The sequence below is a fragment of the Tenrec ecaudatus genome, chromosome 2, assembly GCF_050624435.1.
Source record: "Tenrec ecaudatus isolate mTenEca1 chromosome 2, mTenEca1.hap1, whole genome shotgun sequence".
In the NCBI taxonomy this organism is placed as follows: domain Eukaryota; kingdom Metazoa; phylum Chordata; class Mammalia; order Afrosoricida; family Tenrecidae; genus Tenrec; species Tenrec ecaudatus.
In genome coordinates this window covers 158,608,696-158,636,665 of record NC_134531.1, presented here as the reverse complement: position 1 = coordinate 158,636,665, position 27,970 = coordinate 158,608,696, and the positions used below count along the sequence as shown (strand labels likewise).

The 27,970-nt window shown below is 53.9% G+C and overlaps 1 protein-coding gene across 1 annotated transcript in view; it reads right to left on the bottom strand.

Annotated features, from left to right (window-relative positions):
- PPARGC1B (PPARG coactivator 1 beta) overlaps positions 1–26,477 on the bottom strand; it is a 114,802-nt gene extending 88,325 nt beyond the window's left edge. The window contains exons 1-4 of the mRNA XM_075542712.1: positions 26,372–26,477; positions 25,589–25,696; positions 25,243–25,371; positions 24,861–25,057 (exon numbers count right to left, since the gene is read on the bottom strand). Of these exons, the coding sequence (XP_075398827.1) occupies positions 24,861–25,057; positions 25,243–25,371; positions 25,589–25,696; positions 26,372–26,477 (540 nt within the window). The remainder of the gene's footprint in view (positions 1–24,860; positions 25,058–25,242; positions 25,372–25,588; positions 25,697–26,371) is intronic.
- Between the last annotated feature and the right edge of the window lie 1,493 nt (positions 26,478–27,970).

The following is a 27,970-nucleotide window of genomic DNA, read 5'->3' as shown; positions in this document are numbered from 1 at the left end:
GGCCTGTCCTGCATAGCCACGATGTCCCAGGGTCTGAGGGCTCCCTGTGGACCTCTGTCGCTCCACTGCAGCTCGTGCCCAGCCCCCTCAGTCTGGCTCTGCTGGTCGCCCTGCACCATGACCCACCCCAGACCCCAGCTATTCCAATTCTGAGAACCTCCCTCTTATTAAGGAACCCAATTAGCCCCACTGACCTCCACTCTCTGCAGCTCTCTGAGCAGCCGGGCGTTAAATCGCAGATCCAGGAGTGGAAATTGACTTTGTGTCGACAGTGGCCAGGGATGCTGACACCATTAGGTAGAGAGCCAGCCAGGAAGCCCCCCTCTGTCAGCTCGGCCCGCAGGGCCACTGTGCACTCCGGAAGGGCTCTGCTTGGCAGCGTGCAAAGGCGGTGTGGCGTTTACTCGTCTCAAATAGATACTGGGGCTCGGGAGGTCTGCAGCGCACGTATCCACTCCCCTGGGCACCCCCTCTAGCAGAGCCTGCTCTGATGACTAACCAGCACCTCTCTCTCTCTCTCTCACTCACACACACACACGCACACACACGGCTCTTCCCATAGCCTCCCTGGCCCTGTGTGTAGTGTGTACATTTGTGAAGAATGAACAGCTTGGTGGCCTCTGGCCTTTGCCCTCACTGCTCCCAATGCCTGGAATGCCATCACCCCCAAGGGAGTTTCCTTTTGGAATTTTTAGACCCCCTCCACACACATCACCCATTCTCATGCAGCCCACCTACCCAGGTTCCTGTCAGGCTTTGGCCCTGCACAAGACCAACACCTGCTGGACCTGTGTGCCTTGTATTTTGACACTCCATGTGCACTCCCTTGGGGGCACGGCCACGTTGGGGTCACTGCTGTAGCTCCGAATCCTGACCTAGTAGTTGGCACACCGGAAAAGGGCATAAACAGGGTGGCTGAAAGCGCGCTCCCTTGCAGAACAATTAATAAGTCAGGGGACCCCAGGACGGGAGTCAGGTGCAGCCAAGGCAGTGCCTGTCGCTCTCAGTGGGATGGATGCTCAGGACTCACAGGTCGGCCAGGTGAGGCCCTGAATCTTGTGAAGGCTGGTGTGTGTGTGGAGGGGGGGAGGGTATTGGTGGGGGGGAGTTCAGTTCCCCAAGATTACCCGCAAAGGAGCATCTAACAGACAGCAGAGACCTTCAGAGTCTGCTCCTCCCGCCCTCTCAGAAAGTGTGTACTCCAATTCCAGGCGGGAGCCAGCAGAGTCCCTGTCAGGCCCTGGCCCTGGCTGGCCCCCAAGTCTGCTCTGCTACTATTCCCAACAAGGAGAGAGGGAGGAACCAGGGCATCCGCTCTGCTGGACCAGGGACCCTGCTTCTTTCCTGCTAAATCCTCAACATCTACAGGGAAGTCTTTTTAAACAGCTTATTTATTTACTAAATACCTCCTGCATGGTATCCACTGTTTATACAAATTCTGCAGATCCTCAACTTTCAAATCACATAGGTACATACGGCAAAGTTTCCTAGGATTGCCTCAGAGAGGTGAGGTCCAATGAGCAGTGGGTCACACCTCTGCAGGAGAGCGGGGCAAGGGCTTGAACCTGGTGTGTCAAAGCCAAGCCTGGCTCTCTAACAGAACACCGTCCCTGCCCCCACGCCCAAGTCTCGAGGACACCATCTACTGAGCAGCCACAATGTGGCAGATGGACAGGGCTGGACATTGTGGTCTTGGCAAACCGTCTCCACAGCTCTATGGGCTCCCCAGGGGAAACCAGGACCCAGAAAGGACCAGGCACGAATTGGCAGAACAGGGATTCCAACTTGGACATTTTTCAAGTCCAAAGTGTAGGCTCTCTGGGCTCAGCCCTACAGAATCCCCAAAACATGCAAGTGCTGACATGGAAGTTGTGATCATTTACTGCCAAAATCAGGATGCTGCCCAAGAAACTGGCCACTCCTGTGGCTTCCCCCTCCTCCCGCCCCTGAGACGCCCATCTCTGGGCTGGTCCAAGACCCTTCAGCTTTGCTTCCTCTACCTGCTTAACCAGGTGACCAGCCTCTGAAGCTTGAGGAGGCTAAAATTGTATTGCTCATTGGGAACCCCATCAATATTGATGCAGCAGTCTATTTTAGCAGCATTTCTACAGACCAGAAAACACGTTCTTGTCGATTGGCTTTCTCATCCGTCACTAGCATCGCCGCCTTCCCGAGCGGCCTACAGGGACGCGGGGAGGTTTAAGTGACCCAGCCAAGTTAACACAGCCTCTCAGTGGCAGAACCAGGATGTGGGCTCCTGCCTCCTTGTCCACTGAGCTTCCTCCTCCAACCCGGGTGCCAGCGGGGAGTTAGAGCCTGGCAAGGCCCTGGGTGGCATGAGGAAATGTGGGGGAAACGTAGCAAATCTGGAACAATAAGCAGGCCACGCAGTGAGCACAAGAAGTTAGCCAATGTATGAGTATTTGCTGGTGGCTACATGGTTTATCTCTGGGGGCAGGGGAGCGGGAGGCAGAGCTGGACTCTCAAAAATGGTAGAAATTCCTGACTTTAATAGAATTTTGTAAGCCAGGGCCACCCATACCATTTCCAAAATAAGTACAAAAGCAAGCCCAGTGTCTCTTCCCCACTGGAATCACTCAGGATGTTGAACCCAGTGTGAAAATGAACAGGTTAGGCAGCTGGACCTTCCCCACCGCTCAGCATTCCCCCACCTATCTCTTCCCCCTGAGTCGGCTCCAACTGCAGTCTGAATCACAAGGAGGATCAGTTAACACTTCAGACAGCCAGGCTGAGTAATAGATTCTAAATCAGGAAGCCTGGGTTTAAATCCTTCTCCGCCAACGAGAGTGCTTATGCAGCCCTGTACACATTAACAGATGTGTATATAGACAGATGTGATAAGGTAGGTGTGGGCTACGGCTCGGGGGAGATACGTGGAGATGACCAGCTAACGTCCAGAACTGGCACTGTCTGAGTTAAAACAGGCAGCGAGCACAGAAGCTGAGGGGGCGGCAGGCTGGAGAAGCTCTACTACTGCTTTCCGTCTGCTGCTGGCCACACACCTGGCAATTAGCTCCAAGACCAAGACCATTATCTTGCGCCTTCTCACAGCAAGGCAGCCATTGTTCCCCTAGTACAGAGGAGGGGATGGGGCTTTCAAAGGCCCTGTGATGGGTAATGGGTCCACAAGTTCTCTCCCTCTCCAAAGCAAAGTGGAAGTCAGCCCACCTCCGAAGGCCTAGAGCAGGGATGGGAGCTGACAAGCGGTGGCGTGCTCTTTTCTTCAGGTGCCACTGAGTCCCTGTTGACCCATAGCAATGCTACTATGCACAACAGAGCAAACACTGCCGGTGGGTCCTGCACTGTCCCCACAGCTGTGCTTATCAGGAGAGATAGGGCCCATGAAATCATCAATACCAGTCATCAAAGAGAAACAGCTCCAAGCCCCACCTGAGGGGTTAGTTAAAAGACCAGCATGGGCCTAGAACGCTGTTATAAACATCAAAGTAACCTTTGGCAGGAAAAAAGACCCCACCCTGGCCTACAGGCTTGACTAGAGCTAGAACCTCCAGTTTTCACTTTTTAAGCACTGCTTTTGGACTCGAGGTCCTTGGGTTCAAACCCACCAGCAGCTCCAAGGGAGAAAGATGAGGCTATCTGCTCCTGTCAAGAAATGCCATCTCAGGTCAACAGGCATCCATCTAGCTCAGAAGCAACAGAGCCCACATGGAAGAAGCACACCAGCCTTTGTGATCATTGAAGGGATCAGGTATCAGGCATCAAAGAACGAAAAAATCCCATCATTGTGAATGAGGTCAGTGCAGATTGTGGACCCAAGATCCATCCAGAGGCAACTGGACATCCCCTTACAGAAGGGCTGTGGGGCGGAGTCGAGCCAGTCAGGGTACAGTGTAGCAATAATGAAACATATAACTTTCCTCTGGTTCCTAATGCTTCCTCCCCACCCCCCACTATCATGATCCCAATTCTACCTTACAAATCTGGCTAGACCAGAGGATGTACACTGGTACAGATAGGAACTGGAAACACAGGGAATACAGGACAGATGATCCCTTCAGGACCAGTGCAGAAAGAGGTGATACAGGAAGGGTAGAGGAAGGGTGGGGTGGAAAGGGGGAATTGATTACAAGAATCTACATATAACCTGGGGGACAGACGGTAAAGAAGTGGGCAATGGGAGACGTCAGACAGTGTAAGATATGACAAAATAATAATAACTTATAAATTATCAAGGGTGAGGGAGGAAGAGTAAAAACCAAGGGCTGAAGTAGAAAGAAAATGTTTTGAGAATGATGATGGCAACAAATGTACAAATGTGCTTGAAACAATGGATGAATGTATGGATTGTGATAAGAGTTGTACAAGCCCCCAATAAAATTATTTTTTTTAAAGTGCTGTCTCAGCCACCTTAAGGAGCAAGGCGACAGGCGCTTTGAGTCGAGCGGCCTCGCCTCACTGGTGGCTGTGGTTGGATTTACCTGGTTCTCTCCCGGTGCTGGGTTGCTGTCTTCCTTTCTGAACATGTTCAGATGTCACTTTTGTTAGAAGTAAAAAAGTATAATGGACTTAAAAACAAAATAAAAGAAATGATCCTGTATTCTACTGATGGCATTTCAACACACCAAGGGTTTAACAGTGTCTTTATGTTGGGGTGAGAAGAGATTACAGGATAGGATGGCCTTGATTCTGCTAAACTTTTAGTCTCTTGGAAACTATTGTGTGTGTGCGTGATATACCATAGATGTAAGGTGTGATGTGAGAGCTATCACATGTGTGAGATACTATATATATCACATTTATTGAACCAAACAACCAAAATAGAAAATTAAAGAGGGATTTAAGGTCATGAGTTAAGTCTCTAAACTACTTTGTGGTTGCTGGTGGATCACGGAGCAATTGCACAAAGGTCTGATCTGGAGCAATCTAAAGTGTTCCAATTCAGAAGTCTTAGCTTTCCTCTTGTTCAACAAAATTGCTTTTACACTGACTTACTCTTCGGGCTCCACACTGAGCGCTCCCCGAGATGTAGGCAGGCCAGGCTGGCAGGCGTGCTGCATGGGCACCACCATGCCTGTAGCCCTGCCCTCCACTCCAGGTCGCCTAATCCACCGGCTGCAGAATCCGGCAGCTGGTACGGGCTGGAGGGAGTTGGGTGGCCCTGGTGTTAAATTGCTTATTGACCACATGGTCCGGTAAGTGCGGTCGATCTTTTTCCACTTGATGTGAGCTTTCTTTAAATAATTCTAGACCTCGGGGCTGAGCCAGCAGCAGCTCCACATGGAACGACACCAGGGGCCGGGGCCTGCGTCCAGCCATTCCGAGTCTCCAACAGCATCCCCTGCCAGGTGTGCAGAACCCACAGTGAGGGCGAGCTCAGAATTCGCTGACACCTTCTCTCCCCGGTCGAAATATTTTTTAACTTTTAGGGAGAGACGGAGAGCTAAAATTTTGCAGATTGAAAAAAAGATTTTTGATAGATAACAGTACTGTGGCCGGGTTGGGGGTGTGGGGTGGTGGTAAGGAAGCAATCGTTTTAGATACAATCTATCAGTGGGAGATTTTAAATAACTCTTTCCCTCTGCGAATCAAAAATCAAATCTGGCCTGCAGTTCCTGATTTTCACCCAATCTTTCCACCCCCGGGAAATGACTTATCCAAATGTTGCATGATTCACTGGGGAGGTTGGAAAATCGGGGATTCTCCTGCCTGAAGTTCCTCCTCTGCCTTCTCCGCCCTCCAAACCCACTCTTTTAAGACACATGATGCCTTGACACATTTCTTCCAAGTTGCAGTTCAGAGAGAAGTCAGCATCTGCCACCCAGGAAAGGGATACAACCTGGGGAGTGGAAGCGGGTGAGTGACTTTGTCCACTGGTGGTAGGGAGGTCATGTCCTTGCTCCCTCGATCGACAGCAACCAAACTGCCCCTCCTCTATCAAGTCCCTGGTGGTTTTGCCTGAAGTAGAGCGTGGAAAAGAGGCCTCATCTACCCTGAGACCAAAAAAATGAGACAGTGCCCGACGATCACCCCCGACCTTGCTTTCCAATCAAGCCTACAATAGTTGGGCCCTCATTGAATGGGAGAAAAATCTGATAGAGAACCTCAGACTCTCAATTTAAAAAAAAAAAAAAAAAGACTTCCTGGACTGGCGGACTAGCCAAGATTATTTTCCTGAGATTTTTTTTTTTTCAAACCTTGGGTCAACACTAACCCGAGGTTACCTTGTAGCTAAATTACAGATTGGCTCACAAAATAAGGAATATGGCCCATAAGGAAGGTACTCCTTTCTAAATCACCTATCAAACTATCAGGGGATACAGGGAAAGAAGATAAACAGACATGGGACAATCAGGGCAGAAATCATGAGAATGCTCACGCACTGTGAAGACTCTAACCCATGTCATGAAACACAGGATGTAGAGGTTTCGAATGGAAACCTAAATCGCCATGTAAACCTTCCATGAAAACACAACAAAATATTATTTAACAAGATCCCCCCCACTCCAAAAATCAAGAGACCCTATGATTCTTACTCCAAGGCTTGTGACACCCTAAGACAGCTCCACCGCGGAGAGCTCAGGAGTCCGGGGTGGCAGTCCGAGGGTGGCAGAGAAGGGAGAGTTGGGGAGACTCGGGCTGGACTGCAGAAGAGGCAAGACTTATCCAAAGCTGAGCACAAAGAGGGACAAGCAGGGCGTGGACCCAGGACTCCTACATTCCCAGAAACACTGTCCTCACTGGAGAAGAGAACGTCGTGGTGAAAGTCTAAACTAGATGCTCTCTTCCCTAGTCCTTAAAGAAGATCCCTGAGCGGTGCAAACAGCTCACACCTGATGGCGACCAAACGCTTGCTAGTTTAAGCCCACCCAGCCAGCCAGACCACAGAAGAAAGGGCCTGGCAATCTGCCTTCCTGAAGATGGCAGCCAGGAGAAATGCAGTTGGACTCTTGGAAGACCAGCCTAGCAGGGAGTGGCCATCAACTCCACAGCGAAGACAACAATAACTCTTAAGAGGCAACAGCAGGAAGCTATCCTTTGCTCTGAGTCCCCCAGTTGCAACTGTTGCAAAACCACACAGTGGAAGGATGTTGCAACGTACAACAACAGGGGGTCTGGTCGCCAAGAAGTCAAGATCATCCTGGGAACTCCGTCTGGACAAGGCACCCAAAGGCACCGACAGGAATGCATGCCGCTGCTGTTTGAAAGCAGCTCTTCTCTACAAAGACACTTCAAAAAGCTGGGGGGAGGCGGGGGGGGGGAGTGTAAAGGAATTAGAAGATAATGTAAGTTTCCCACCAACTTTTTGAAGCCCCCAGATGTTGGGGTTCTGCAGGGGCGTCAGGAGGAGAATCTGGAGGTATGCTAGGTGCAAGCTGGTGTGGTAGGTGGAGGGGCCACGGACTTGGGGCACCACAATTCCTGCATTCCAAATGGCTCCCCACACCAGTGACCTTAGAAGGCAAATCCTTTCAGCATCCTTGAGCCTCGGGCTCTTCATCTGCACAAGGAAATGAAAATCCTCAGGGGCCTGGGGGTTATGGGCGTGAAAGCATTCCGAGTTTCAGTGCCCTGCTTATAGAGGTTGTACTAGTGGGATCCCTGGCTGGCGCCTACGGTTAACAGAAAACCTACAGATTCGAGTCTACTTCCAGCTAAGTGTCTTAGAGGACAAGCCTGGTGATTTACTTTAGCTCCGTTGGCCTTTGAAAACCTTGTGGATTGACAACAGCCCCAAGTAACCCACTTGTAAAAGAGGCCGGGCCTTATCATTCAAATGGCCACTCAACATCATCCCACAGTCATCAGGAAAATGCAAATCCAATCACAGGGGAGACCATTTCAGTCCCGCTGGGAAGAAGAAAGCCTGGTGGTGGAGTGGGTATACCTGCTGGGCTACTAACATCAAGGTTAGCAGTTTGAAACCACCTGCCTCCCCACAGGAAAAAAGACAAGGCTTTTTGAGCCCAGAAAGATTTGCAGCTTCAGACAGCCACGGGGACAGTTCTACCCTGTCATATAGGGTTGCTGAGCTGGAATCAACTAAATGACGGCAGTGAGTTTGAGTTTTCTGAGGATGGTGTGAAGCAATGAACTGCCCTCTTAGGGGCTTAGAACACCCACCAAATGGCTACGTGGAACTACGGGAACAGGGTGCTAATAACACCCTGTAACCACTATGGGTGGGATCACACTAATAAGGTGCATGTCACCCCTATGGAGTGGGCCGCACTAAGGTGTATAGCACCCTAATGGAGGGGCAGCTTTCAAAGAGACCACCATTTCAGAGCAGAAGGGGAAACCTCACCATTACCAATAAAGAACAAGGATTGGAGCACAGCCTTGGGATCCAGGATTCCTGTGCTGAGAACCTCCTAGACCGAGGATACAGAGAATTAACACCAGAAATGGCAAGAAGCAGTAGGAAGCCACAGGAGCGAAACCATGACGACAGGGGCAGTGGCACCAGGAGACCCGCAGGAGGTGGTGCAGAAACTGCCAGGCCCACAGGTGAGAGAGAGGAGTGCCTTCAGGCAAGGAGCTGGCAGTCAGAAGGGGCATGGGCATTATCCGTAGGGCTACAGAGCTTTGTAATTACCTGAGCAGGGCAGAGGCCACGAAGAAGCCATCCTGACCCAAGAATTGTATCCTGAGTCGTTTCTGAACCTCTGCTTCTCTGATAAACCCTCTAGCTGGGAGCACTGTCTGTGAGTGCAGAGTTCTGGGCAAAGCACAGTTGTCCGAACGGAAAGCTGGGAGGTGGAAGGTCTGTCTCACCTCTGCCCCAAGGAATCAGCCTTGAGCGGTTGACCTTGAGTCTCTTTCCCCACCCCACCCCCTACCCCCAAGTGAATTTAAGAGGGTATCCATTCTTTTCTGTGCCATGCCTGGTTTTTTAAAGACAACAGCGACTGTCGGGTAGGGCCTGCGGGACTGGACTCCTTACTCCGTGTGGGTGGGGGAATGTGAAGTGGTACAGCCAAAGTGGGGAGAGGAAACCGCGGTCGTTCCTTCCAAAACAGAACGCCCCTGGGACCTGCCTCGAAGGGCAGAAACTACAGTGTTCCTTGCAGCACGTTTCCATCAGCGGGAGGGCGGGGGAGGGCAGGGCGAAGCCACCCAAAGGCCCATCAACAGAAGAATGGATAAACTAAATACGGCCCATATCTACATCACAGTGGAACTACTCAGCCCAGATAGAGCTGGAGAAACAGTGGATGGCTTCCTTCTTTGAAAAGACCAATGTATACCGAACAACATTCATGACTGGTTTCCAGGGCTGAAAAGTGGCTGTGGGGGGTGTGGGGGGGTGGCAGTGACTCTTGATAGAACTATCCCATTAATTAAGGGTCTGGTATAATTAAGACCACTCCAAAGATTAGACAGAAAATTGAGGGGGAACAGGGGGAATTATGAGAATGGGAGAGGGACCAAGGAGGGGAGAATGGATGCCCAACTTGAAGAACTCAGTCAGTGTCACCAGGTGGGGCCCATGTGGCGGCTGCTAAATTAGTGTGTTTTCCTGTGTGTTCTCAACAAGATAAATAAGCTTATATATATAAAGATCATGATATATAAACAAAGCTGCTGACACATACTGGGGGGCATTCACCAGTCACAGGAGCTGCTGGGCTTCTGAGAAGCTGGTTTTTGCCCAGGACACCCTTCCATTCCCACCTTACTAGCCAGATACTCACCCCGCAGTTCTTTACCTGTTGCATGACCTGTTTTGACACACCCCCCTCCCGCCCCGTGGCCACCAGCAGCTGGGAGCAAGGCTGGTCCCCATGCAGAGGACAGAGGTGTCCAAGGATAAGTCGTGCATCTGGGACTCACGGGACTGACCACTTTCTTCAACCCTGTCTGTCACATACTGCTGAACGTCAGATACTGACACTGCCCTGAGCAACTTGCGTGTTGTACGTTCAAACTACCTGTTCCACGGGTGAAGGAACGGAGGCCCCTAGGACGAGCAGGATGCTCTAAGTCACAAAGTCACACAGCAGTTCAAACTCTGAGCCCAGACACAGAACCCAACCCAGCGCTGATCTTAGCCACGCTCCGGCCAGCCTCCTCTGACCCTTAGCCGTCAGGCTGTCTGAGCACAGGACTAGTGAACAGGCACTGACCACTCACCTGCTTCCTGCTCTTGCAGTCCTGCACCTGGATCATTGAAAACTGACTGCCAGCTCTTCTCAGCAAAGGCCTTGCCTTTGGTTCTGGAAAAGCTTCTCGATGCTTCTTTTTCATGTTAGTCTCCAGGACACAGACTCGGGTCAACCTTGCTAATGTGGGGTCCTGGTTTGCAACTGCCAGCACCAGCACCATGACAGGCTGTATAAAACCAAAGTCTGGGGCAGGCTTAAGCTCTAATTTCAGATTCCTGGACACTGAGGTAATTCTGTCAGAGAAGGCATCACCTGTCCCAGACTGACCAGTAGGGAGCAGTGACCACCCCCACCCCCCCAATTGACCAGTCAAGAGACTATACGCCGAACTACTCATCAACCACCACTGGACAACATTGATGCCAGAAGTTTTCTCCAATAAGTTTAAAGAACAGCAACACTGGATGCCCCCGGTCCCTAGCCCCATAAAAGCCCAGGGAACAAAGAACTCAGGGCTGATCCCCTTTGGACACTGGGTCCCCGCTGCGCTGGGCAGTGGAGGGAGGAAAGCCCTAGCTCGAGCTAGCAAATAAACTCCTTTTGCCATGTTTGCATCTCAACTGGTCATAATTCTTCAGTGTGCACAAGGTGAGCTCGCGTTCCCTTCCCCAATCCAACACTAATCCCAGGATGCAAGGCACAGACTAGGCCTCTTCGGCCCCAAGGAGCCCAGATGCACTGGGTTGACACTGGGTTAGCCCTGCTAACCACAGGGTCTATAGTTCAAAACTACCAGCTATCCTTGGGAACAAGACTCCATAAAGTTAGTCTCAGTTAGGGGGAAATTCTCCTCTCTAGGCGCCTGTCGGTTGCCGTAAATCAGAATCAATTTGATGAAGGTGAATGAGAGATTCTGGTCCTAGGGCAGTGCCATTGTCCTCTGGGGTCACCTGCGACTGTGCCCACCACCTCACTCCCTGGGACAGGGCTGTGGGCTCCTGGCCTGATTGCCACATTCCTGCTGGGGGCAAGCCAGGCAGCCACTCCCTCAGCCATGAGAACAGAGAGCAAGTGCTGGGGGAGGCAGGAGGCCTGCACCACCAGCAGGGACCTAGCACCCGCACCCACAGGGCAAGGAGAAGCTATTGCCCAATGCTGGGGAGAAAGTGGTGGGAGGGCACTGGGGCACAAGGGCATGACTTGCCTTAGCAAGGCCCTGCTCAGACTTGCCTATGGGCCCAGAGGACCTTGTGGCTCAGTCAGTACAGGAGCTGCCTCACCCAGGACCAATCACCCCCTGAGCCACAAATCCCTAATCTGCAGAACAGGCCTCCTCATCTTTATCTCCTGGGGTTGGGGAAGACTAAATTAACTCAGCACAATGGTCAGTGCAGATGACAGGTTCAGTGGACTCATTCCACAAACCAAAAATTCCCTGCCAGCAAGCCAAGGCTGACTCAGTAGCCCCACAGGACAGAGTAGGGCTGCCCAGGTGGGTTTCCAAGGCTGTAAATCCTTGTTGTTGTTGTTGTTGTGAGGTGCATTGAGTTGGTTCTGACTCATATCGACCCTAGGAACAACAGAACCAAACAGTGCCCGGTCCTGCGACATCCTCACATTTGCCTCTGTGCTCGAGCCCATTATTGCAGCCACGGTGTCAATCCATCTTGCCAAGGACCTTCCTCTCTTTCACTGCCCCCTGCCCAACCCCACCCCCCTGCACTTTACGAAGCATGGTATCCTTCTCCAGTGACTGGTCTCTCCTGACTACATGTCCAAACCATGTGAGACCAAGTCCTGCCACACTTGCCTCTAAGGAGCACTCTGGCTGTACTTCTTCCAGAACAGATCTGCTTGTTCTTTTGGCAGACCATATATTCTTTCAATATTCTTCCCCAAATCTTTACAGGAGCAGAAATCCCATCTTTCTCCCAAGGAGCAGCTGGTGGGTTTGAACTACTGACCTTGTCCTTTGCAGTCCAACATGATGCCACCACTACTATGCCCCTTGTTCACTCACCAGTTAAGTGTCAACTTCATGTCAGGCCCTGCTGTAGGGCCTGGGGATACCATGGAAACCAGACAGGCAACGTCCAGTCCGCATGGGAGTTTAATTAATTCCCAAGGAATGGCAATAGGAAGTGGACAAGGTATAAAATAATCAGGAACTATCTGGGCCTGGTCCAGGCCCTTTCTATCCTACTGGGGTAGAGAGTAGGCAAAGCAGGAGGTGAGAGAAGGTATCTCTGAAGAGGCGATGTCAAGACACACCTGCAGGAGGAGAGGAGGCAGCAAGCCAGGGGCATGCTTGGGAACAGCAAATGCAAGGGCCTCAAATGCCGGCCAGCCCCAGGCTGCTTCTCACTACCTCGTGACCCACACTGGGGTCCACCCTATAGGAGCAGCACGTGGAGCTGGGAGGGGCCCTGGAGTGACACCGGGGCATCAGAAGAGGTAGGTTCTGGTCCCACTGCTACCCATACTGCTGTATGGTCTGGGACACTAGCCAGCATCTTCGGACCCATAAGGATTTCGATATACCTTAAGATCCCCGTAGGCACCCCTCTCTTCTCTGCTAACGCTTTGTCTCTGGAGAACATTGATTCTTGATGGGGTCAAGACAACTGTGACCCCACTGTGTGTGTGTGTGTGTGTGTGTGTGTGTGTATACACGCCTGTGCATCAAGGATACAGGATTGAAGACAACTATTTGAAATCTGATTCATGCCAGGATGCCATCCAGTCCCCCCATGGGCCTGTAAACTCTCCAGGCAGGGCCCTCACATTGCTCTCTGGTCCTCTCTGCTACCCTGACGAGAGAGAGCAGCAGAGACCTCACAGAGAGGGAGCCGACAGGCTCACCAGGGAGCAGACACTACAGGAACTTTCTGATTTGTTAGGGCCAAAGCCAAGGTGCCCAGGAGGAAGTTTTCTAAGAGCAGAGAAGGTTCCTTAGGCCTATTCTCAAAGATTATGTTTCACTAATCGGAGAGTACCCCAGATATCAAACTACCGGTGTGTGTTTGCAAACTCGAGACGCTGGAATCTGATGCGCACTCCGGGCGGTTAGGGCTATTGGGTGGTGGCAAGTGGATTTCAACTCCGGCGCATTCCAGTGACCACGCAGAAGCACACGGTCAGGTTTGCTAGGCTGTAATGGAAGCACATGGCCTGGTCTTTCTCCCAGAGAGAGGGTTCAGGCAGACCTTGGGGCCTCATGTTAGCAGAGAGGGCTTACCCCTACACCACCAGGGCTCCGTGGCTAGAAGCTGGGTCCTGCTTATCAGCAGGCCCATTTGGGAGCTGACTAACTGACCCACAGGGCGGCTGTGTATCTCTCTCTATCACACAGCCAATAAATCACTAAGCTGAGATCTGAACCCAAGAGTGTGACTCTCAAGCCCGAGAGCAGCGTTAATCACTAAGCTACACTATTTCCTGAGGTCACGCCGCCTTTTCCAAACTGCCACCCACCTGCGCACGCCTTCCACTACACAGGCAGCCTTGGAAACACAGAAGCCAACAGCCCTCGTGTCGGGTTAACTTTCAGAGGAGCACATCTGCCCTCTTGACTCCTCCAGCACGGGGGTGGGGTGTGGGCACCCACGATGAGCAGTTCACAGAAGACCTTGAACATCAAAATGGCTTCCTTTCGCCAGACTTCTCGTCGGAAATGCCAGCCTAGCTTTTTCTGAAACAGAGAATTCTCAATCTACTTGTCTTCAAGGATAGACCTACTTTCTGACCAATTGGCATTGCACTTGTAGACAGGTCAGGACCTATGCTCCTTGACCGCACCAGATCAGTGGCCCTGAACTGCCTGGGGGTGCTGGAGTTAATAATGCATGCCTCTGGTCGACCCTCCCTCCTCACTCCCACTACACACTACCAGTACTGATAGGTGATATATAAGGCCAGGAGGCCTGGGAGTGCCTGCCGAGTGTGTAGGAGTGGTGAGCAAACCACAGGCAAGCTCGAAATAGGAAGGACGAAGGGTGATCCCATGTGACACGGTCCAAGGGCTGGGAACCCAGGCGCGAGGAGGCATGGCGTTGTTCTGATCAGGCTCTGGTCCTGGGACCGAGGTCCATCCTGGACTCTCCACCTCTCTGGATGCCCCCTTCTTCCTTCTGAGTGAACACCAGCCTGCCCAGTCCCTCTGGGTGAAGTGCGGGGCAATGAGGCCGTGTAAGGTGCTAGTTTTGATCCGTCAAGAAGATGTGAGGCCATTCAAGTGATACCCCCCTACAGATACAAAGAGCCCTGGAACTCAGCCTTTCCCTTACAGCTGCCCCAGCGCAGACCCTGGACCGGCTATGTCTGCAGTGGGTGTAGCACAGGGAACTGTCCGCTGGAGGTGTGGGCAGACTGGGGCTTCTCAAAAGGCTGTGCCATGGATTCCCTGGGTGCCAGCCTTCTCCTGGAGCTGAGGACAGGGGGTTCCTGAGGGGACTGGTTGGGCCCCCAGCACTCTCTCACCCACAGACCTTAGCACAGGTCCCAGCACAGGGAAGGAGGGTTGAAAGGAAAACCCCAATTTCAACCTGGGGCCAGGTGGATGGTAGGCAAAACCTCTGGAAGGTCAACCATCATTTGTGCATTCAGTCAGTCAGTCAACAGGTCATTCGACTGGGGGCCTACAACAGGCCACTGGGCAGGGAAGGCTGGTGGGGAGGGCAGGGGGCGTGGAAATGGACAGGGGAACTCGACGATGCAGCCGCTTGACAAGCCGGCTGTCCTCGGGGAGTTAGGGGCCGTGTCTGGTAGAGGTGAGAACAGCATCAAACAATACAGGGTGAACACACCAGCAGCAGCTACCACGGCAGGGATCGGAGCTCTGCATCTCATAAGCCTCCAGGGAGGGCCAGGCTGGGGCAGAGTCGGGCACATGGAGGCCCAGAGCAAATGATGTCCTCCTAAACCAAATTGTCTTCTACCCATCTGAGTCACTCTCTGTGCCTTCTCTCACGTTAATCCCCTGGCATCGTGCTCACTGCCCGACTTGCAGGCCTGAGGCCACTCTCCCCACACCAGGCCCACACAGAAGCCTCCTCCCTGCCACTCAACACTCTCCAATCTACTCCTTCCCATGGGCTAGTGGTTAAGACCACGTGCTTCTGAAGTCAGGAAGACTTGGGTTCAAAGCCCAGCACGTTTGCTGACTGGGTGGCCAGGACCAGGTGCTGACCTTCAAGGGGCCCTGGGGGTGGAGTAGGCTAAGCACTGCAAGATTAGAAGTTTGTGTCACCACTTGTAAAAGTGCAGTATGTGAAAGCTTCCAGACATTCATGAAAAAATGGAATTAAAAGATGATGGCATTTTGCCACTACATATATATTTCACCACTCTTTGGGGAAAAAGATTAGAAGTTCGAACCCACCAGCTACTCCACAGGAGGAAGATGAGATTTCTACTCCTGTAAAGATTTACAACCATAGGGCCGGCCCCACCACAAGACACAGACACAAGGTCCCTCACTGACCCATAGTCCTACGGGGACAACACTGGAGACACGGTGCGGTAATTGTGCTCAATCTGACCTCAGCATATGTGAATGAGGTGGGGCATGGAGTGAAGACACAAAGCTCATCTGTAGGCAACTAGACATCCCCTTACAGAAGGGTCACAAGGAAGAGATGAGCCAGGCAAGGTGCAATATAGCACCAATGAAACATAAAAGTCTCCTCTAGTTCTTTAATGCTTCCTCCCCTCACTATCATCCCAATTCTACCTTCCAAGTCTGACTAGACCAGAGGATGCACACTGGTACAGATAGGAACTGGAAACACAGGAAGCCAGGACAGATTAAACCCTCCCACCCCAGGACCAATAATGAGAGTAGCAATACCAGGAGGGGAAGGGGAAGGTGGGGTAGAAAGGGGGAACCAATCACAAGGATCTACATTTAACCCCCTCCCTGGGGGATGGACAACAGAAAAATGTGTGAAGGGGCACATCAGACAATGTAAGATATGACAAAACAATGATAATTTATAAATTATCAAGGGCTCATGAGGGAGGGGGAACAGGGAGGGAGGAGAAAGAATGAGCTGATACCAAGGGCTCAAGTAGAAAGCAAATGTTTGGAAAATGATGATGGCAACAAATGGACAAATGTGCTTGACCCAATGGATGGATGGATGGATGGATTGTGATAAGAGTTGTATGAGCCCCCAATAAAATGATTTTTTTTAAAAAAAGATTGAGTCTCAGAAACCCACAGGAGCAGTTCTAGTCTGTCCTATAAGTTCGCTCTGAGTCACAATCGACTTGATGACTTGGTGGTGGTGTTTAATTTTTTGAGTTTTACTGACCTGCACGGAGCCCCCATTTTCTTAACTACCGTCAGCCATGCCAGCCTTCGGTGGGAATGCATCTGAACAAGAGAATGCGCCTAGGGACCTTGGCTATGAAGGGCCTGGCACATACCAAGCGGTCAAATGAAGTGAGCCATGGGGTGGTTGCTGTTACTAACAACAGCTGGAATCACAAGTTTTGCTCCTTACTACCTGCAGGAAAGAGTTCAAGCTCCTCAACAGGCCATGCCAAGAACCCCTTCGCCAGCGTTTGTCCGTCATCCCCCAACCCCCCCCCCTGCATGCTGTGTCAGCAGACTCACAGTGAAGCCAGGACAGTTTCGGTAATGTGTTGGGTGTGAGGCCACAGAACAAACCGGGGCCCCCTCTGAAAATGGGGGCTGGTATTCAAGCTGGGCCGGGAAGGAGGCAGTTGGAGATGGGAAGAGTGGAGAAGAGGGGTGCACACTTTGTGGGAGGGTCCTGATGGTTTCTGGGAACTGAGAGGCAGGGCAGAGCAGCAGCAGCAGCACCAAGATGCGGAGCACAGGTTCCTGACTGCCCATCTTATGGCTGGCAGGCAGCTATGTCATGGGGTTGCTGAGTTTGACATTGGTTATCTAGGTAGAGAGCCTGGCTTAGGGCAGAGTAGCTGTGCCCTCATTGTGGAAAGCTCAGGCCGGGTACCAGGCAGGACTGGACTGGCAGCACCACATACCAAGTCCATGGTCACCATGCTGCTCTGCTCTGGCAGCAGTGCAGTCAGGGCGGGGCAACCTTGTGGACTAGAGGAGCATGTGGGGGGAGACGGCTAGACGGATGGACAGGAATTGGATTTAAGGCCTGGAATGCCACACTCAAGAGTCAGGCTCTGCAGGCTGTGCAGAGCGGGCCTATAGATGTTGTGAGCAGGGGCCGCTGTGGCCTGGGATCACGAGCAGCGTGGAGGCCAGGTCACCGGCCCTCCCCAGTATCCTGGGCACCTCGCTTCCCCACAAGAAGCCTAAGACTAGAAATAAAGGCGCGAGCAGCCACGTTGCCAAGGCCGTTTGCCATGGCAACATCAGGGAGCTGCTGGTGGGCCGGCTGCTGCCACCGCTCCGGGCCTGCTTTCTACCGTCTCCTCGCTCTCCCTCTGCTAAATGACCACGTCTGCCAGGCAATCAAAAGGGGAAAACACGGCTGCAGAGCCACCGGGGAGCCTCCGTCTCAGCCAGGCAGGGCACACCCGGCTGAGCTCCCAGACATTGGGTCCCTGCCCTGCAAAGCCTGGCCATGCAAACAGCAGCTTGGGGCCTTGTCCTACCTCTGCTGGGTGACCTGAAGACACCCCCTGGTCTGCTCCCAGCCTGCTCAAGGAGCAAGCACTGAACAAGAGGACGTCCAGGTCACTTCCGGCTCCCTAGAGGATTGGGTTCTCTTTGATGGAATTTCTTTTATACCAACGCCGTCCTCAAGTGGTTCCCACTTACTGAGCACTTACTATATGCGAAGCCATGCTGCAAGCGTAATCGATCCTCAGGGACCCCAAGAACATACTAGAATTATCTCCAATCTTGCATTTGAGGTAATGGAGATCAGAGAAGTTAACATATTTCCTCAAGGTCACACAGTGATGAATGGGCCAAGCCCAGATTCAAACGTTAGATAATTAAACTCCAAATTCTACAAGAAAAATGCAAAACATAACCACCACAACAAAATCCCTGGAGTGTCCGGAGGACCGAGGCCCCAGGGCTCAGTGGGCTACAAAGGGCTGTCTTCGTTTCCGTCCACAGCAAGGTCTCATGCAGTCCTCTGCACCCAGGGCTGCCAGCAGTCCCGTTTGCGAGATGAAAAGGCTGAGGCACAGAGGAGACCTGCGCCAAAGTGACTGGGCTTGACCCAAGAAGAGCCCAATCCTAGGGCTCAACGCTCTCTTGGCCCCCTAAACAAATAAATTAAGGAAAATATGTTTGTTTTCTTCCCTAGAAGACCCAGCCGTAATTATGAGCCTCTGGTGGCAATTAATCAATGGTTTTGTCTTTCCATGTGCAAAACTCTTTGGTATCCAGGTGGCAATGGAGCTTCTCTGCTCCGAGAACAGGGCTGGGGGTCCAGAGGCCCAGAGACCCTGTGCCCAAACTAGCCATGTGACCTCAGGCTGGGACCCTCCCTGCTGAGACGGTGAACCCAGGCTGCTGACCCAGCCCCCCAGTCTGTCTCCCTCACTGGATGGTCCTGAGCATCTCAGGAGAGATCTTCCCAAGATGGGGGTCCTAGGTGCTCAGGGACAATGGCAAGAGGAAGAAAAGGCCCATGGTGATGATAGACTTCAGGCCAGGGTCCCACGGCCCTCACCAACCCAGTCACCAAGAGTAGCAGTCTCTCAGAAGGCCACCTGCCTGGTCTGTCCCCCTCCACCCCCCACCTGCCCTAACTCCCATACCGGAGAAGAGCCGGTCAGGGAAAGTGTAGGGGGCTGGGCCATCTCCAGTTTCTTTTAGTGTGTCCTTTTCTGGAAAAGGGGGTGGGGGGTAGGGGAGCTTGAGGTGCTCTAGAGGCCCTCCCAAGCCCAGCACAAGTAGGACTTGCTCAAGGTCAAGGTTCTCACTAGCTGTGGGACCTTGCAACTCACGTAACGCCTCTGTGCCTGTTTCATTCCCTCCCTACAAGAGGAGAGAAGAGAAGCGGCCTCCACAGGGTTGTCCGGAGAAACCCCAGTTGATGACAGTACTCGAGTCTCGTCACAAACACACTGGAAAACAACGTGTGTGGGTGGATGACAACAGGAACTGACAGGAGCTGAACCTGGGTGACGGGGCCATGGGGACGCGCTGTATTCTTCTTGCTACTGTCTACTTTTATACGTGTTTGACATTTTCCACGGTAAAACGTTGAAAATACAAAGTTCTTTTCAGAGAACCTGACACCCAGGCATACAAAACAGTCTCCAGGCTAGTCAAGGATAAAAATAATCATCCCTTGTCCCCCAGCGCTGGCCATCCAGTTTGTAGGGAGCAGAACCCGGCCAGACAGCACAAGGCAGCGAGTGTGACCTCGCTCCAGACAGGTCCAGAGGCTGAGAACACTTGACTGTGCACAAAGAACTCTGCAGAGAGGAGGTGGGCTCTGAATACAGGAAAACGGCGGGGTGCCAGGGGGAGGGGGGGATCCAAACTTGAGGCTCCTCCCAACCACCCTCAGAGGCTGATTCTGCTGTCCTATTTTGTAGGCACTGAGACTGAGAACAAAGGAGGTGAGAGTCGAGGTGTTCAAGACCCCACAGCTAGTGAAGTGGCGGACTCAAGTTGAACCCCAGCCCGTGAGTCCCTTCCTCTCATGGCTCAGGGAGGCCTTTGTAAAGGCTCAAATGCACCATCACTTTTTCCAGAAGGAGGAGCCGCAATCTACTCCATCCTTCCTTAGGAACTGAGGCCATCCGGTGAGCTGCAGGGTTTGCTCAGAAGAGGCTGGGAGTCTAGCCCATGCGTCTGCTCGGTGACCATTGACCAATGGTGAGTGAAAGACAAACACCCTTGACTTGGTGGAGCTTCTTATGCAATGACTCACGCGGTAGGACACTTCTCGTGAGCTATATTCGAAGAGGCTAGCCATCAGTTGGTGCTTAACTGCCAGGCATCATGGTAGGGGCTTGGAATCCGCCGTGTCATTTGATTTTTATTGACCATCTCATAAAGGAAGGACTGGTGATTACTTCACACGTGGGGACCTGGGCGCTCCGAGAGGTGGCCATGGTCAAGCAAAGATCTCTGCGGCCAGCAGCAAATCACAAGGACACAGGCACTCACTGGGAGGCTGGAGGTGAGGGAGGAGGCACTGCCCCCAAGGCTGCCAGGTGACCTGGATCATAGGGGATGAGTGGTGCAAGCTGCAAGGGACAGCCTGAGCCGAAACTTCCAGGAGGAAAAAAAATTCAAGGCATGGTCTGGGGGTGGACCAGGGTCCTGAAGAGAACACAGTAACTCTGCATAAAGGAAGGGGCCCCTGGGGACCCTTGAACACCAGATCAGAGCTTGAGCTTTAATTCAAAAGTACTGGGAAGCCCTGGGAACTCGAAGAGGGCAGATATGTCATCAGGAGCCCGTGTGGCACGGCGGGTTAACTATTAGGCTGCTAACTGAAAGGAAGGTTGGCAGTTTCCAAGAGAAAGATAAGGCTCCCTGTGGTCTCAAAACCTTATGGAATAGTCTCCCGTCCTATAGGGTTGCTACACGTTAGAATCAGCTCAACCGCAGTGGACTGCGGACAAAGAGGAGGGGAGAGTCAGGTGTGACCAAGATCTCCTTGATAGGAAGGACAGCTCCTGTTGTGACTGATCTCGACAGAAACAAACAAGCTCGCTGCCCTCATTCCTGTTGCCATCAAGGGCACTCCTATAGCAACCCTACAGGACAACGTTAGGACTGCCCCTTGGGGTTTCCAAGGCTATAAATCTTCAAGGGAGCAGACAGTCTCATCTTTCTCCCATGGAGCGGCTGGTGGGTTCAAACTGCTGGCCCTTCAGTTAACAGCCCAACTTATGACTCACTAAGCCACCAAGCCTCCTAGGCATCTAGCCCAGAAGAGGGCAAACCAGCAGGTCTGGTCGTGTCCAAAGTGTCCAGTCAAATTGACCTTGCGTCCAAGGACTGTTCATGGGGTGGCTGCGAGACACTCCACTCACCTCAACCCGCCCCTTCTTACAGAGAAACGGGCACTCATCAGAGGTTGCTCTGTACTTGGTCCTGCCCATTTAAAATACTTCAACATGAAGACTTCCATTTGGTCTGAGCAGCAAGTCAGTGCTCACTTCACATTCCTGAGATATTGCATTCCCGACCCTAAGAGTCGGGGCCTATCATTCCGTTTTACAGGAGGAAAAACTGGGGACTAGAGAAGAGGGAGGTCTTATGAGTACCCCTTTCTCATGGCACAATGTGCCTTCCTTCACTCAGGCGCTGGAGATAGGATGGCGAACAGAGTAGCCCCCGCCTTTAGGGAGCTGGGAGTCAGTGGTCTGTGCGCTCCGAGAGGCAGTCTTCAGCAAGCTATGGCGGCTGAGTTCTTGGAAATGGTCAAACCCTCCTCTGTGAAATAGGACAACATATCAGCACCTACGCCTGATATGTTTTGGGTTTTTTTTGGAATGCTGGTAGAAGATGTGATCGCGCAAATGAAAGACAGAGTAAGCGGCACCCAGAGGATGCTCCACGAATATCGCTGGTGACGAAGAGAGTGACAGAGGCAGAGGAAGAGCGCATCTCACTCCTCGCTCTCCTCTCAGATGGCCTCCCTCCCAAGCTGCAAGTCTCCATTTGCAAGGCTGCTTCTGACTCAACTCAGTGTTCCTTCTATGACTCCGGAGTGGGAGAAGGATGACTCAGACGCTGGCAATGGAGGCGCTCCTGGTTGTCCTGTAGCAGCTGGAGAAGAGGGCGCTCGGGGAGGGGCAATAGGAGCACCAGGGGTCCGGTTCCTGAGCCATTGCCTTTCCTGGGTTTCACAGGCAACCTGACAGCACTAGTGAGGGGACCCCAGGAAAAGCCAGCAGGCAGACCCTTTCTGGGCTCAATTTGGGTGAAGGACAACACCCAATCCAAGTTGCCCTTCAACTTGCTCTTACAAATGGCTGGACATCTGATTTGGGAAAAAAACGTTGACCCTGGCCTCCAGGGCCACAGAGCAGCCATATTCCTGACTGAGCAAAGGATTGCACAAGGCGGTGGTGAGTCGCTCTCTCAGGTGGTCCAGGTAGCCAAGGCCCCTTCAGTGCTTAGATCAGCTGTCGAACAAAGGAAGCGAGGTACCAATTGCATCATGGGCCACATTCACAAGGCTGGCATTTCACGAGTCAGAACCATATTCCTAGGGGGAGAAGGTCCAGCACCACTAATAAGCAAAGAAAGGCACATGAAACAGGAAAGGCAGCACTGTTTATTGAGGAGCAGCGTGGTAACAGTGAACAACGTCCAAAAAGCCAAGAGTTATCTGGGTCGGCATGGGGAACCAGGCATTCCCCCGCATAACACTGGTGAGGAAGTAAACACCATTTCTAGAAGGCCTTCCAGAAATGCGCTTACCAAATGCCTGTCCGGTTCCTTTGACAGGCTCATTTCACTTCTAGGAACTTCACTGAAGGAATAAGACACGGGCACAAAGACAGTTGTCTCAGCACTGCTTACAATAAAGAGCAAATGAGAAAAAAATGGAAAACAACTTAAATAACAGGGAATAAAAAGGACAGATGAAACACATTTTGATTCAACCCTTGAAGATACAGCCATTAAAATAATAAAGTAGAATGTGTATTGATGTGGACAGATGTTTACAGCACATTGATGAGGGAGAACGGGGTACGGGAGTGTCAGTCATTCCAGTTACAAATCAGTATACACAGAATAACTTCATCTTTCTGAGACAGACGTCATCTGTATGAACCAATAAGAAAGAAGACCAGAAGGGTAAACAAAAAGGAGCAGCCGTTGTCACCTAGTTGTCATTTTCTTCTTTAGACTTGCCAGGAGGTTTCTAATATTTTCACAACTTTTTTTTTTTAATGATAAGGGATTGAACCAGATGATTTATCAAGCTCCTGCCAGCTCTGACATTTTAGGCATCTATGATTGATGTCCCAACAACTGCAAACAACCCATATTTAGTGTGGGCTTACTGCATGGCCTTTGGAGCCCAAGCCTTTGCCCGCAGCTGCAGTCCTCTGCATTCCTCTCTCCCCACACTTGTGGCCCAGCTGTCTCCCCTGCCAGTCTGGGAGCTTCTGCAGGGCAGGGCCCAGCTGTGCTGTCTGTAATCCAGGTCCCTAGCCAAGAGCTGAGCAAAGGGACGAGGCTCATCATGGTGACAGGTGCTATGCGGGCACAAAAAGATTAAAAGGGCCAACTCCAGCTCTAGAATCTTACTAGGCCACAGGGCTCACACAGCGGGCTTGGCTGAGGAGGGAGAGCAGGCAGCAGGGCAGGCTGGGCCAGGAAGGCCCACTGGAGGGGAAGGCCATGCAGGCTAGTGGGTGAGGGTGCGGGAGGCTAGCACGGCCAGGGCAGAGGTGAAGTAAACGCTAACTTCTTGGGGAACCATGCCTCCAACCTTCTTTCTTTCTTTTTTTTTTTTTTTGCCTCCAACCTTTCTAAGAAGCTTTCACATCATGGTTCTAGGAAATGTCTGTACTTTGGCCTGAATGGGTAAAAGTTAAATCTCCTGCTGAGCAGAAGCCCTTTAGTTAAACCCCCACCAGCATAAGCCACCAAACACAGCAAAGTCTGCAGAGCAAGACAAAACTGAATTACTATCTCCCCCACCCTCCGAAAGGGCGAGGAGGCAGAGGACAGGAGGTGGAGGTGGAGGGAGAGGAGGAGCCGGGAGGGAGGGAGAAACGAGGAGAGGGCGCTGTGGAATAAGCAGACACCTCACATGCATAGGTGCTCACCCCAGCAGCCACGCCACCGGATTCGCATGCCGCCGCCACCAGCCCCATTTGACAGATGAAGAAAGGAGGCTCGCGGGTTCAAATGGCTTACCCGGCTCACGCAGCCCGAGAGTGAGGAAGGCGACTCCACTCAGGCCTTCTGACTCCAAGTCCAGTGCTATTTCGAGGTAACACACAGGACCTGGAGTCAGGAGCCCTGGGTGGCTCTGTCACCCGCTGGCTGCGTGGTCCTGTGCAAGCCGCTCACCCCTCGCAGCCTCTTTCCCCAACTGTAAAACGAGGAGACACGCGATGGCCCGCCCACGTCCGCCCACGTCCTTTTCGGGCTCGGTGTGCCGAGCCTTCTAGGGGCGGTTGAAAGGCTCATCCTATCAATTACATTTCCCAAGTTGGGCCGGCAAGAGCACCCGCCTGTCACGTGGTCCAATAAAAAAAGCAAACGTCCCAGATTAACTTTCACTGCATTGCTCCTGCTGACACCTGATTAGCCAATTTTCTGGTCTGCGTGGGTGAAATGTACCTGCTGCATTGGCTGGCTGGGCGGCTAAAAGAGCAATTGATTACGTATTGGTGAGCCGCACATGAAGCCGTAGTTCAAACCCAGGGCCAGATCCAGCCGGCGAATTCTAGCTACGGCTCCCGATCTCCAAGCTATTTCAGGCCTCCCTTAGCCCGCCTCTTGGCGGCGAGGCTGGGTGACACTCCTAGTCAGAGGGCTGGGGACGATTCTTCCCCAAAGGCAGCTCTCTGCCCTGCCCCGCTCCAGGTCCCCCAGGCCGGGACTGTGGGCTCCGGAGCCGCTGGGGCTGAGACCAGCCTGGGGTGCAGACACCGGCGCGGGGCGTGTGACGGCGGCACCGGGTGACCGAGGCGGGAGCTCCACCGCAGTTTCGTCAGAGGTAAAGGTGCGCGCCCGGCGCGCGCGGCGTGTACACACACACACACACACACACACACACACCAGCGCACAGCCCGCTCTCCACACTCCCGCCCACCCAGCAAAGCGCAATCACACTCCACCAGCCCCTTCGGCCCCTAGCGGAGCCCACCCACCGGAGTGCACCCGCCACCCGCCGCGCCGCCCCGCCGCTCCCCGCCGCAGCGTCCTCTGCTGCGAAGGAGGGCCAGCCTCCCCCGGCTCCTAGCACGCTTCCTCTCGGCGACACCGTCGCGCCGCCCCGTCCCAGTCTCCAGGCCGAAATCGCCACCCGGAGTCTGCCCGGCGCTGAACGTCTCGGCGACGGCGTCCCCTGCAAGTCGCGTTCCACCGCAAGGAGTCGGCTCGCAAGCTTCTCCCCGCCCACCGGGTCTCATGACAGCTGCTGCCGCCCAGACAGGCACATTATAACAAGAGGCAAAGTTTCCCTCTCTCCCCTCCCACCTCCCGCCCCCCTCTTTTCCCCTCCCACCCATGTTATGCAAAACGAGCCGGCACCGGCGCCGCCACTCCAGGTACCAAACCAGCCCCGGCGGGCCGCGCCCGGTTCTGCGCCGCGGACCCTCTGGGCGCCCGGGCGGGCGCCCGCACCCAGGGTCTCCTCCCGGGAGCCGCCGCACCCCGAATCTCCCGGAGGGCTCCCCGCAAGCGGGCGCCTCAAGAAAACCCCTAACTCTGGGGCCAAACTTTACGCTTGCAACAGGCATGGGTGAGAGCAATGGGGGAAGGGGTGGGAATCACACACAGAGACACACACACCACCTAGTGCAGGCATTTTCGGCGGCTGTTTGTCCCGGCAGCACACCCTAGTCTCCGAGCCACCAGTTTCTCTGCCCCCACCTACCCTCCCCGCACACCAGATCGCACTCTCCTGTCACGCGCGCGTCGTCGGTGAGGCTCCCAGGCGCAGCCGGAGCCCGGGACGCCGCCTCGCCTTCCCTTCCCCCTGCAGCTGAGCGCGCACCGGGGCCGCGCGCCGCAGGGGGACCCAGGCGCCCCCAGATCGTCCCCTAGTCCCCATCCTGCCCGCTGTGCTTTCCCCAGGGGCTCCGCTGAGTAGCGAAACCAGGAAGGCGCTATCCCCGCCCGCATGTCCACGTGCCCCACAACCACTAAGCCTTATAGCCGGCAACTGGCAGGAAACTCCGCGCTGCGGGAGCTGCTGGGGAGCCGCGGGGGGCCGGCAGCAGCACACGGGGGACCAGAGGCGAAAAGACCAGGGGGCTCGGGAGATTGGGGGAGTCACTCGTGCCGGGGCCACAAGTCCACGTGAAACTACGGTAGCAAGTGCCGGGCGCTGAGGGCGCGCCTCCAGTGCCCAGCGGCAGCCCAAGGGCCCCCCACATCTTGGCGCGGCTCTACTCCCCCAGTCTGCCGCGGTCCCCCCAGTCTGCCCGCGAGGGGGAGGACTCCAAGCGGCCAGAGCAAGACCCTCCGTTAAGGATTACAGCGCCCCCAGCGCTCCGGCAAGCGTCGGGAGACCCCCCAGGGCTCTTGCTCCCGTAACGGAGCGCAACGCAGGGCTCAAGGAAGGGGGGCTCTGCAGCCTAGAACCCCCGCGCCCCCAGTGCGCTCCCCTCTGCATCCCCGCCCCGCGGGGAAGGAGGGAGCCCCATCGGCTCGGCACCCCCTTCCTGGACCCCGGCCGGCGGTACCTGTGTGTCGGCGAGATAGTTGAGAAAGAAGGAGGAGAGCTCTTCGTCCAGCAGCGCGCCGCAGTCGTTCCCCGCCATCTTCCAGCCGCGGCTGCAGCGTGCGGCGGAGTCAGCGCCGAGCCGGCCGGGGGGAGGGAGCGAGCGAGCGAGCGGGAGGGAGGGAGGAGAGAGAGAGGCCGGCGGGAGGCGGAGGGCGGAGCTCCGGGCCCAGGCTGCCGCAGGGCCGCGGGCTGCGGAGGCGGGGCCGCGCGGCGCCCGCCCGAGCAGGGGGTCGCGCCCCCACTCTCCCGCGCGGCGTGGAGCGCGACGACCCAAGCCTGCAGCCCCTAGCCCGGGGGAAAGCGCCCGCAGCCCGGTAGCGGCGCCGCCAGCCAGCAGCCTGATTCCTGCGCAGCAATGCGGGCAGCCCCCCGCTCCTACCGAGCGAATCACGTTGCGTTAGCGCTGGGCGGGCCCTGCGAGACAACCTGCTTCTGTTCAACCGGGGAAACTGAGGCCCCGAGAGCTGGAGGTCTTCGTATGAAGCGCCAGTGAACTTCAGTCGCAAAAGAAGAAGAGGTTCAGGGCTGACAGCCTGGAACGCTTTTTCTTCTCCACCCAGGGTGCCAAGCCAGAGAAGGAGAGAGCAATACTAGAGGGCAAGAGAAATCAAGGAAGGCTTGCCAGAGGAGGTGCCATTTTTATCGGTTCCTTGAAGGATGCGTTAACCCACATTCTGTTAAACCTGAGTATTTCTGTTTTACTCCGTGCTCGACAGGGGGCGGGGGATGGGGCGGTGTTCACTATGCCTAGAAATGACCTAGCCCTACAGGCCACACACACACACACACACACACACACACACGGCTCCTCCGTTCTTGCAGTCCCCTTTAAAACTCCGGTCCTCCTGGCAGTCACATTTGTGTGGGTGATGATATGGTCTGTGTCTCTCCCTCCTGGGCTCAGCCCGGTGGAAGCAGGGCAGGAGTCTGCATTTGCCCTCAGGTGTCCAGCCTTGGTGGCCCAGTGATGAAGTACTTGGCTGCTAACCTAAAGGTCAGCGGTTTGAACCCACTGGCCACTCAGAGGGAGTCAGGCAGATGCAGCAGTGCCTCTCTGTGAGGACTCCAGCTGGGGGTGCGTGGTGAGATTGGTTTTTTGTTTTGTTTTTATCCCGGTGTGTTTTCTATCTCCAGGGCCTGGCGCCCCGCTGTGTTGTCGGTTGCTGTGTGGAGGGCTATGGACTCTTGGCAACCTCAGTTGTACAGATTAGAAGCCCTGCGTGGGATTTCCAAGGTGGCCACCTTTCAGAAGCAGATCCCGCCGGTCCCTGGGTGGGTTCACACCGCCTGCGGGCGGATTCGTAGTTGAGAGTTTCGCCATTTGTGCTACCCAAAGACTCTTCTGGCACTGAAGGAAAGAAAAAGTCAGACTTGTTGCCACTCAGTCCATTCCCAATGATACAGCTTATAGAAGGAGTGCCCGGTGGGTCTGGTGGGCGGTCACCTTCATGGAAATAGACAGCCACATCTTCCTCTCTGATAGGGTTTCTGCTGCCCTTTTCATCCACAGAGGAGTGACTTACCCAGGGG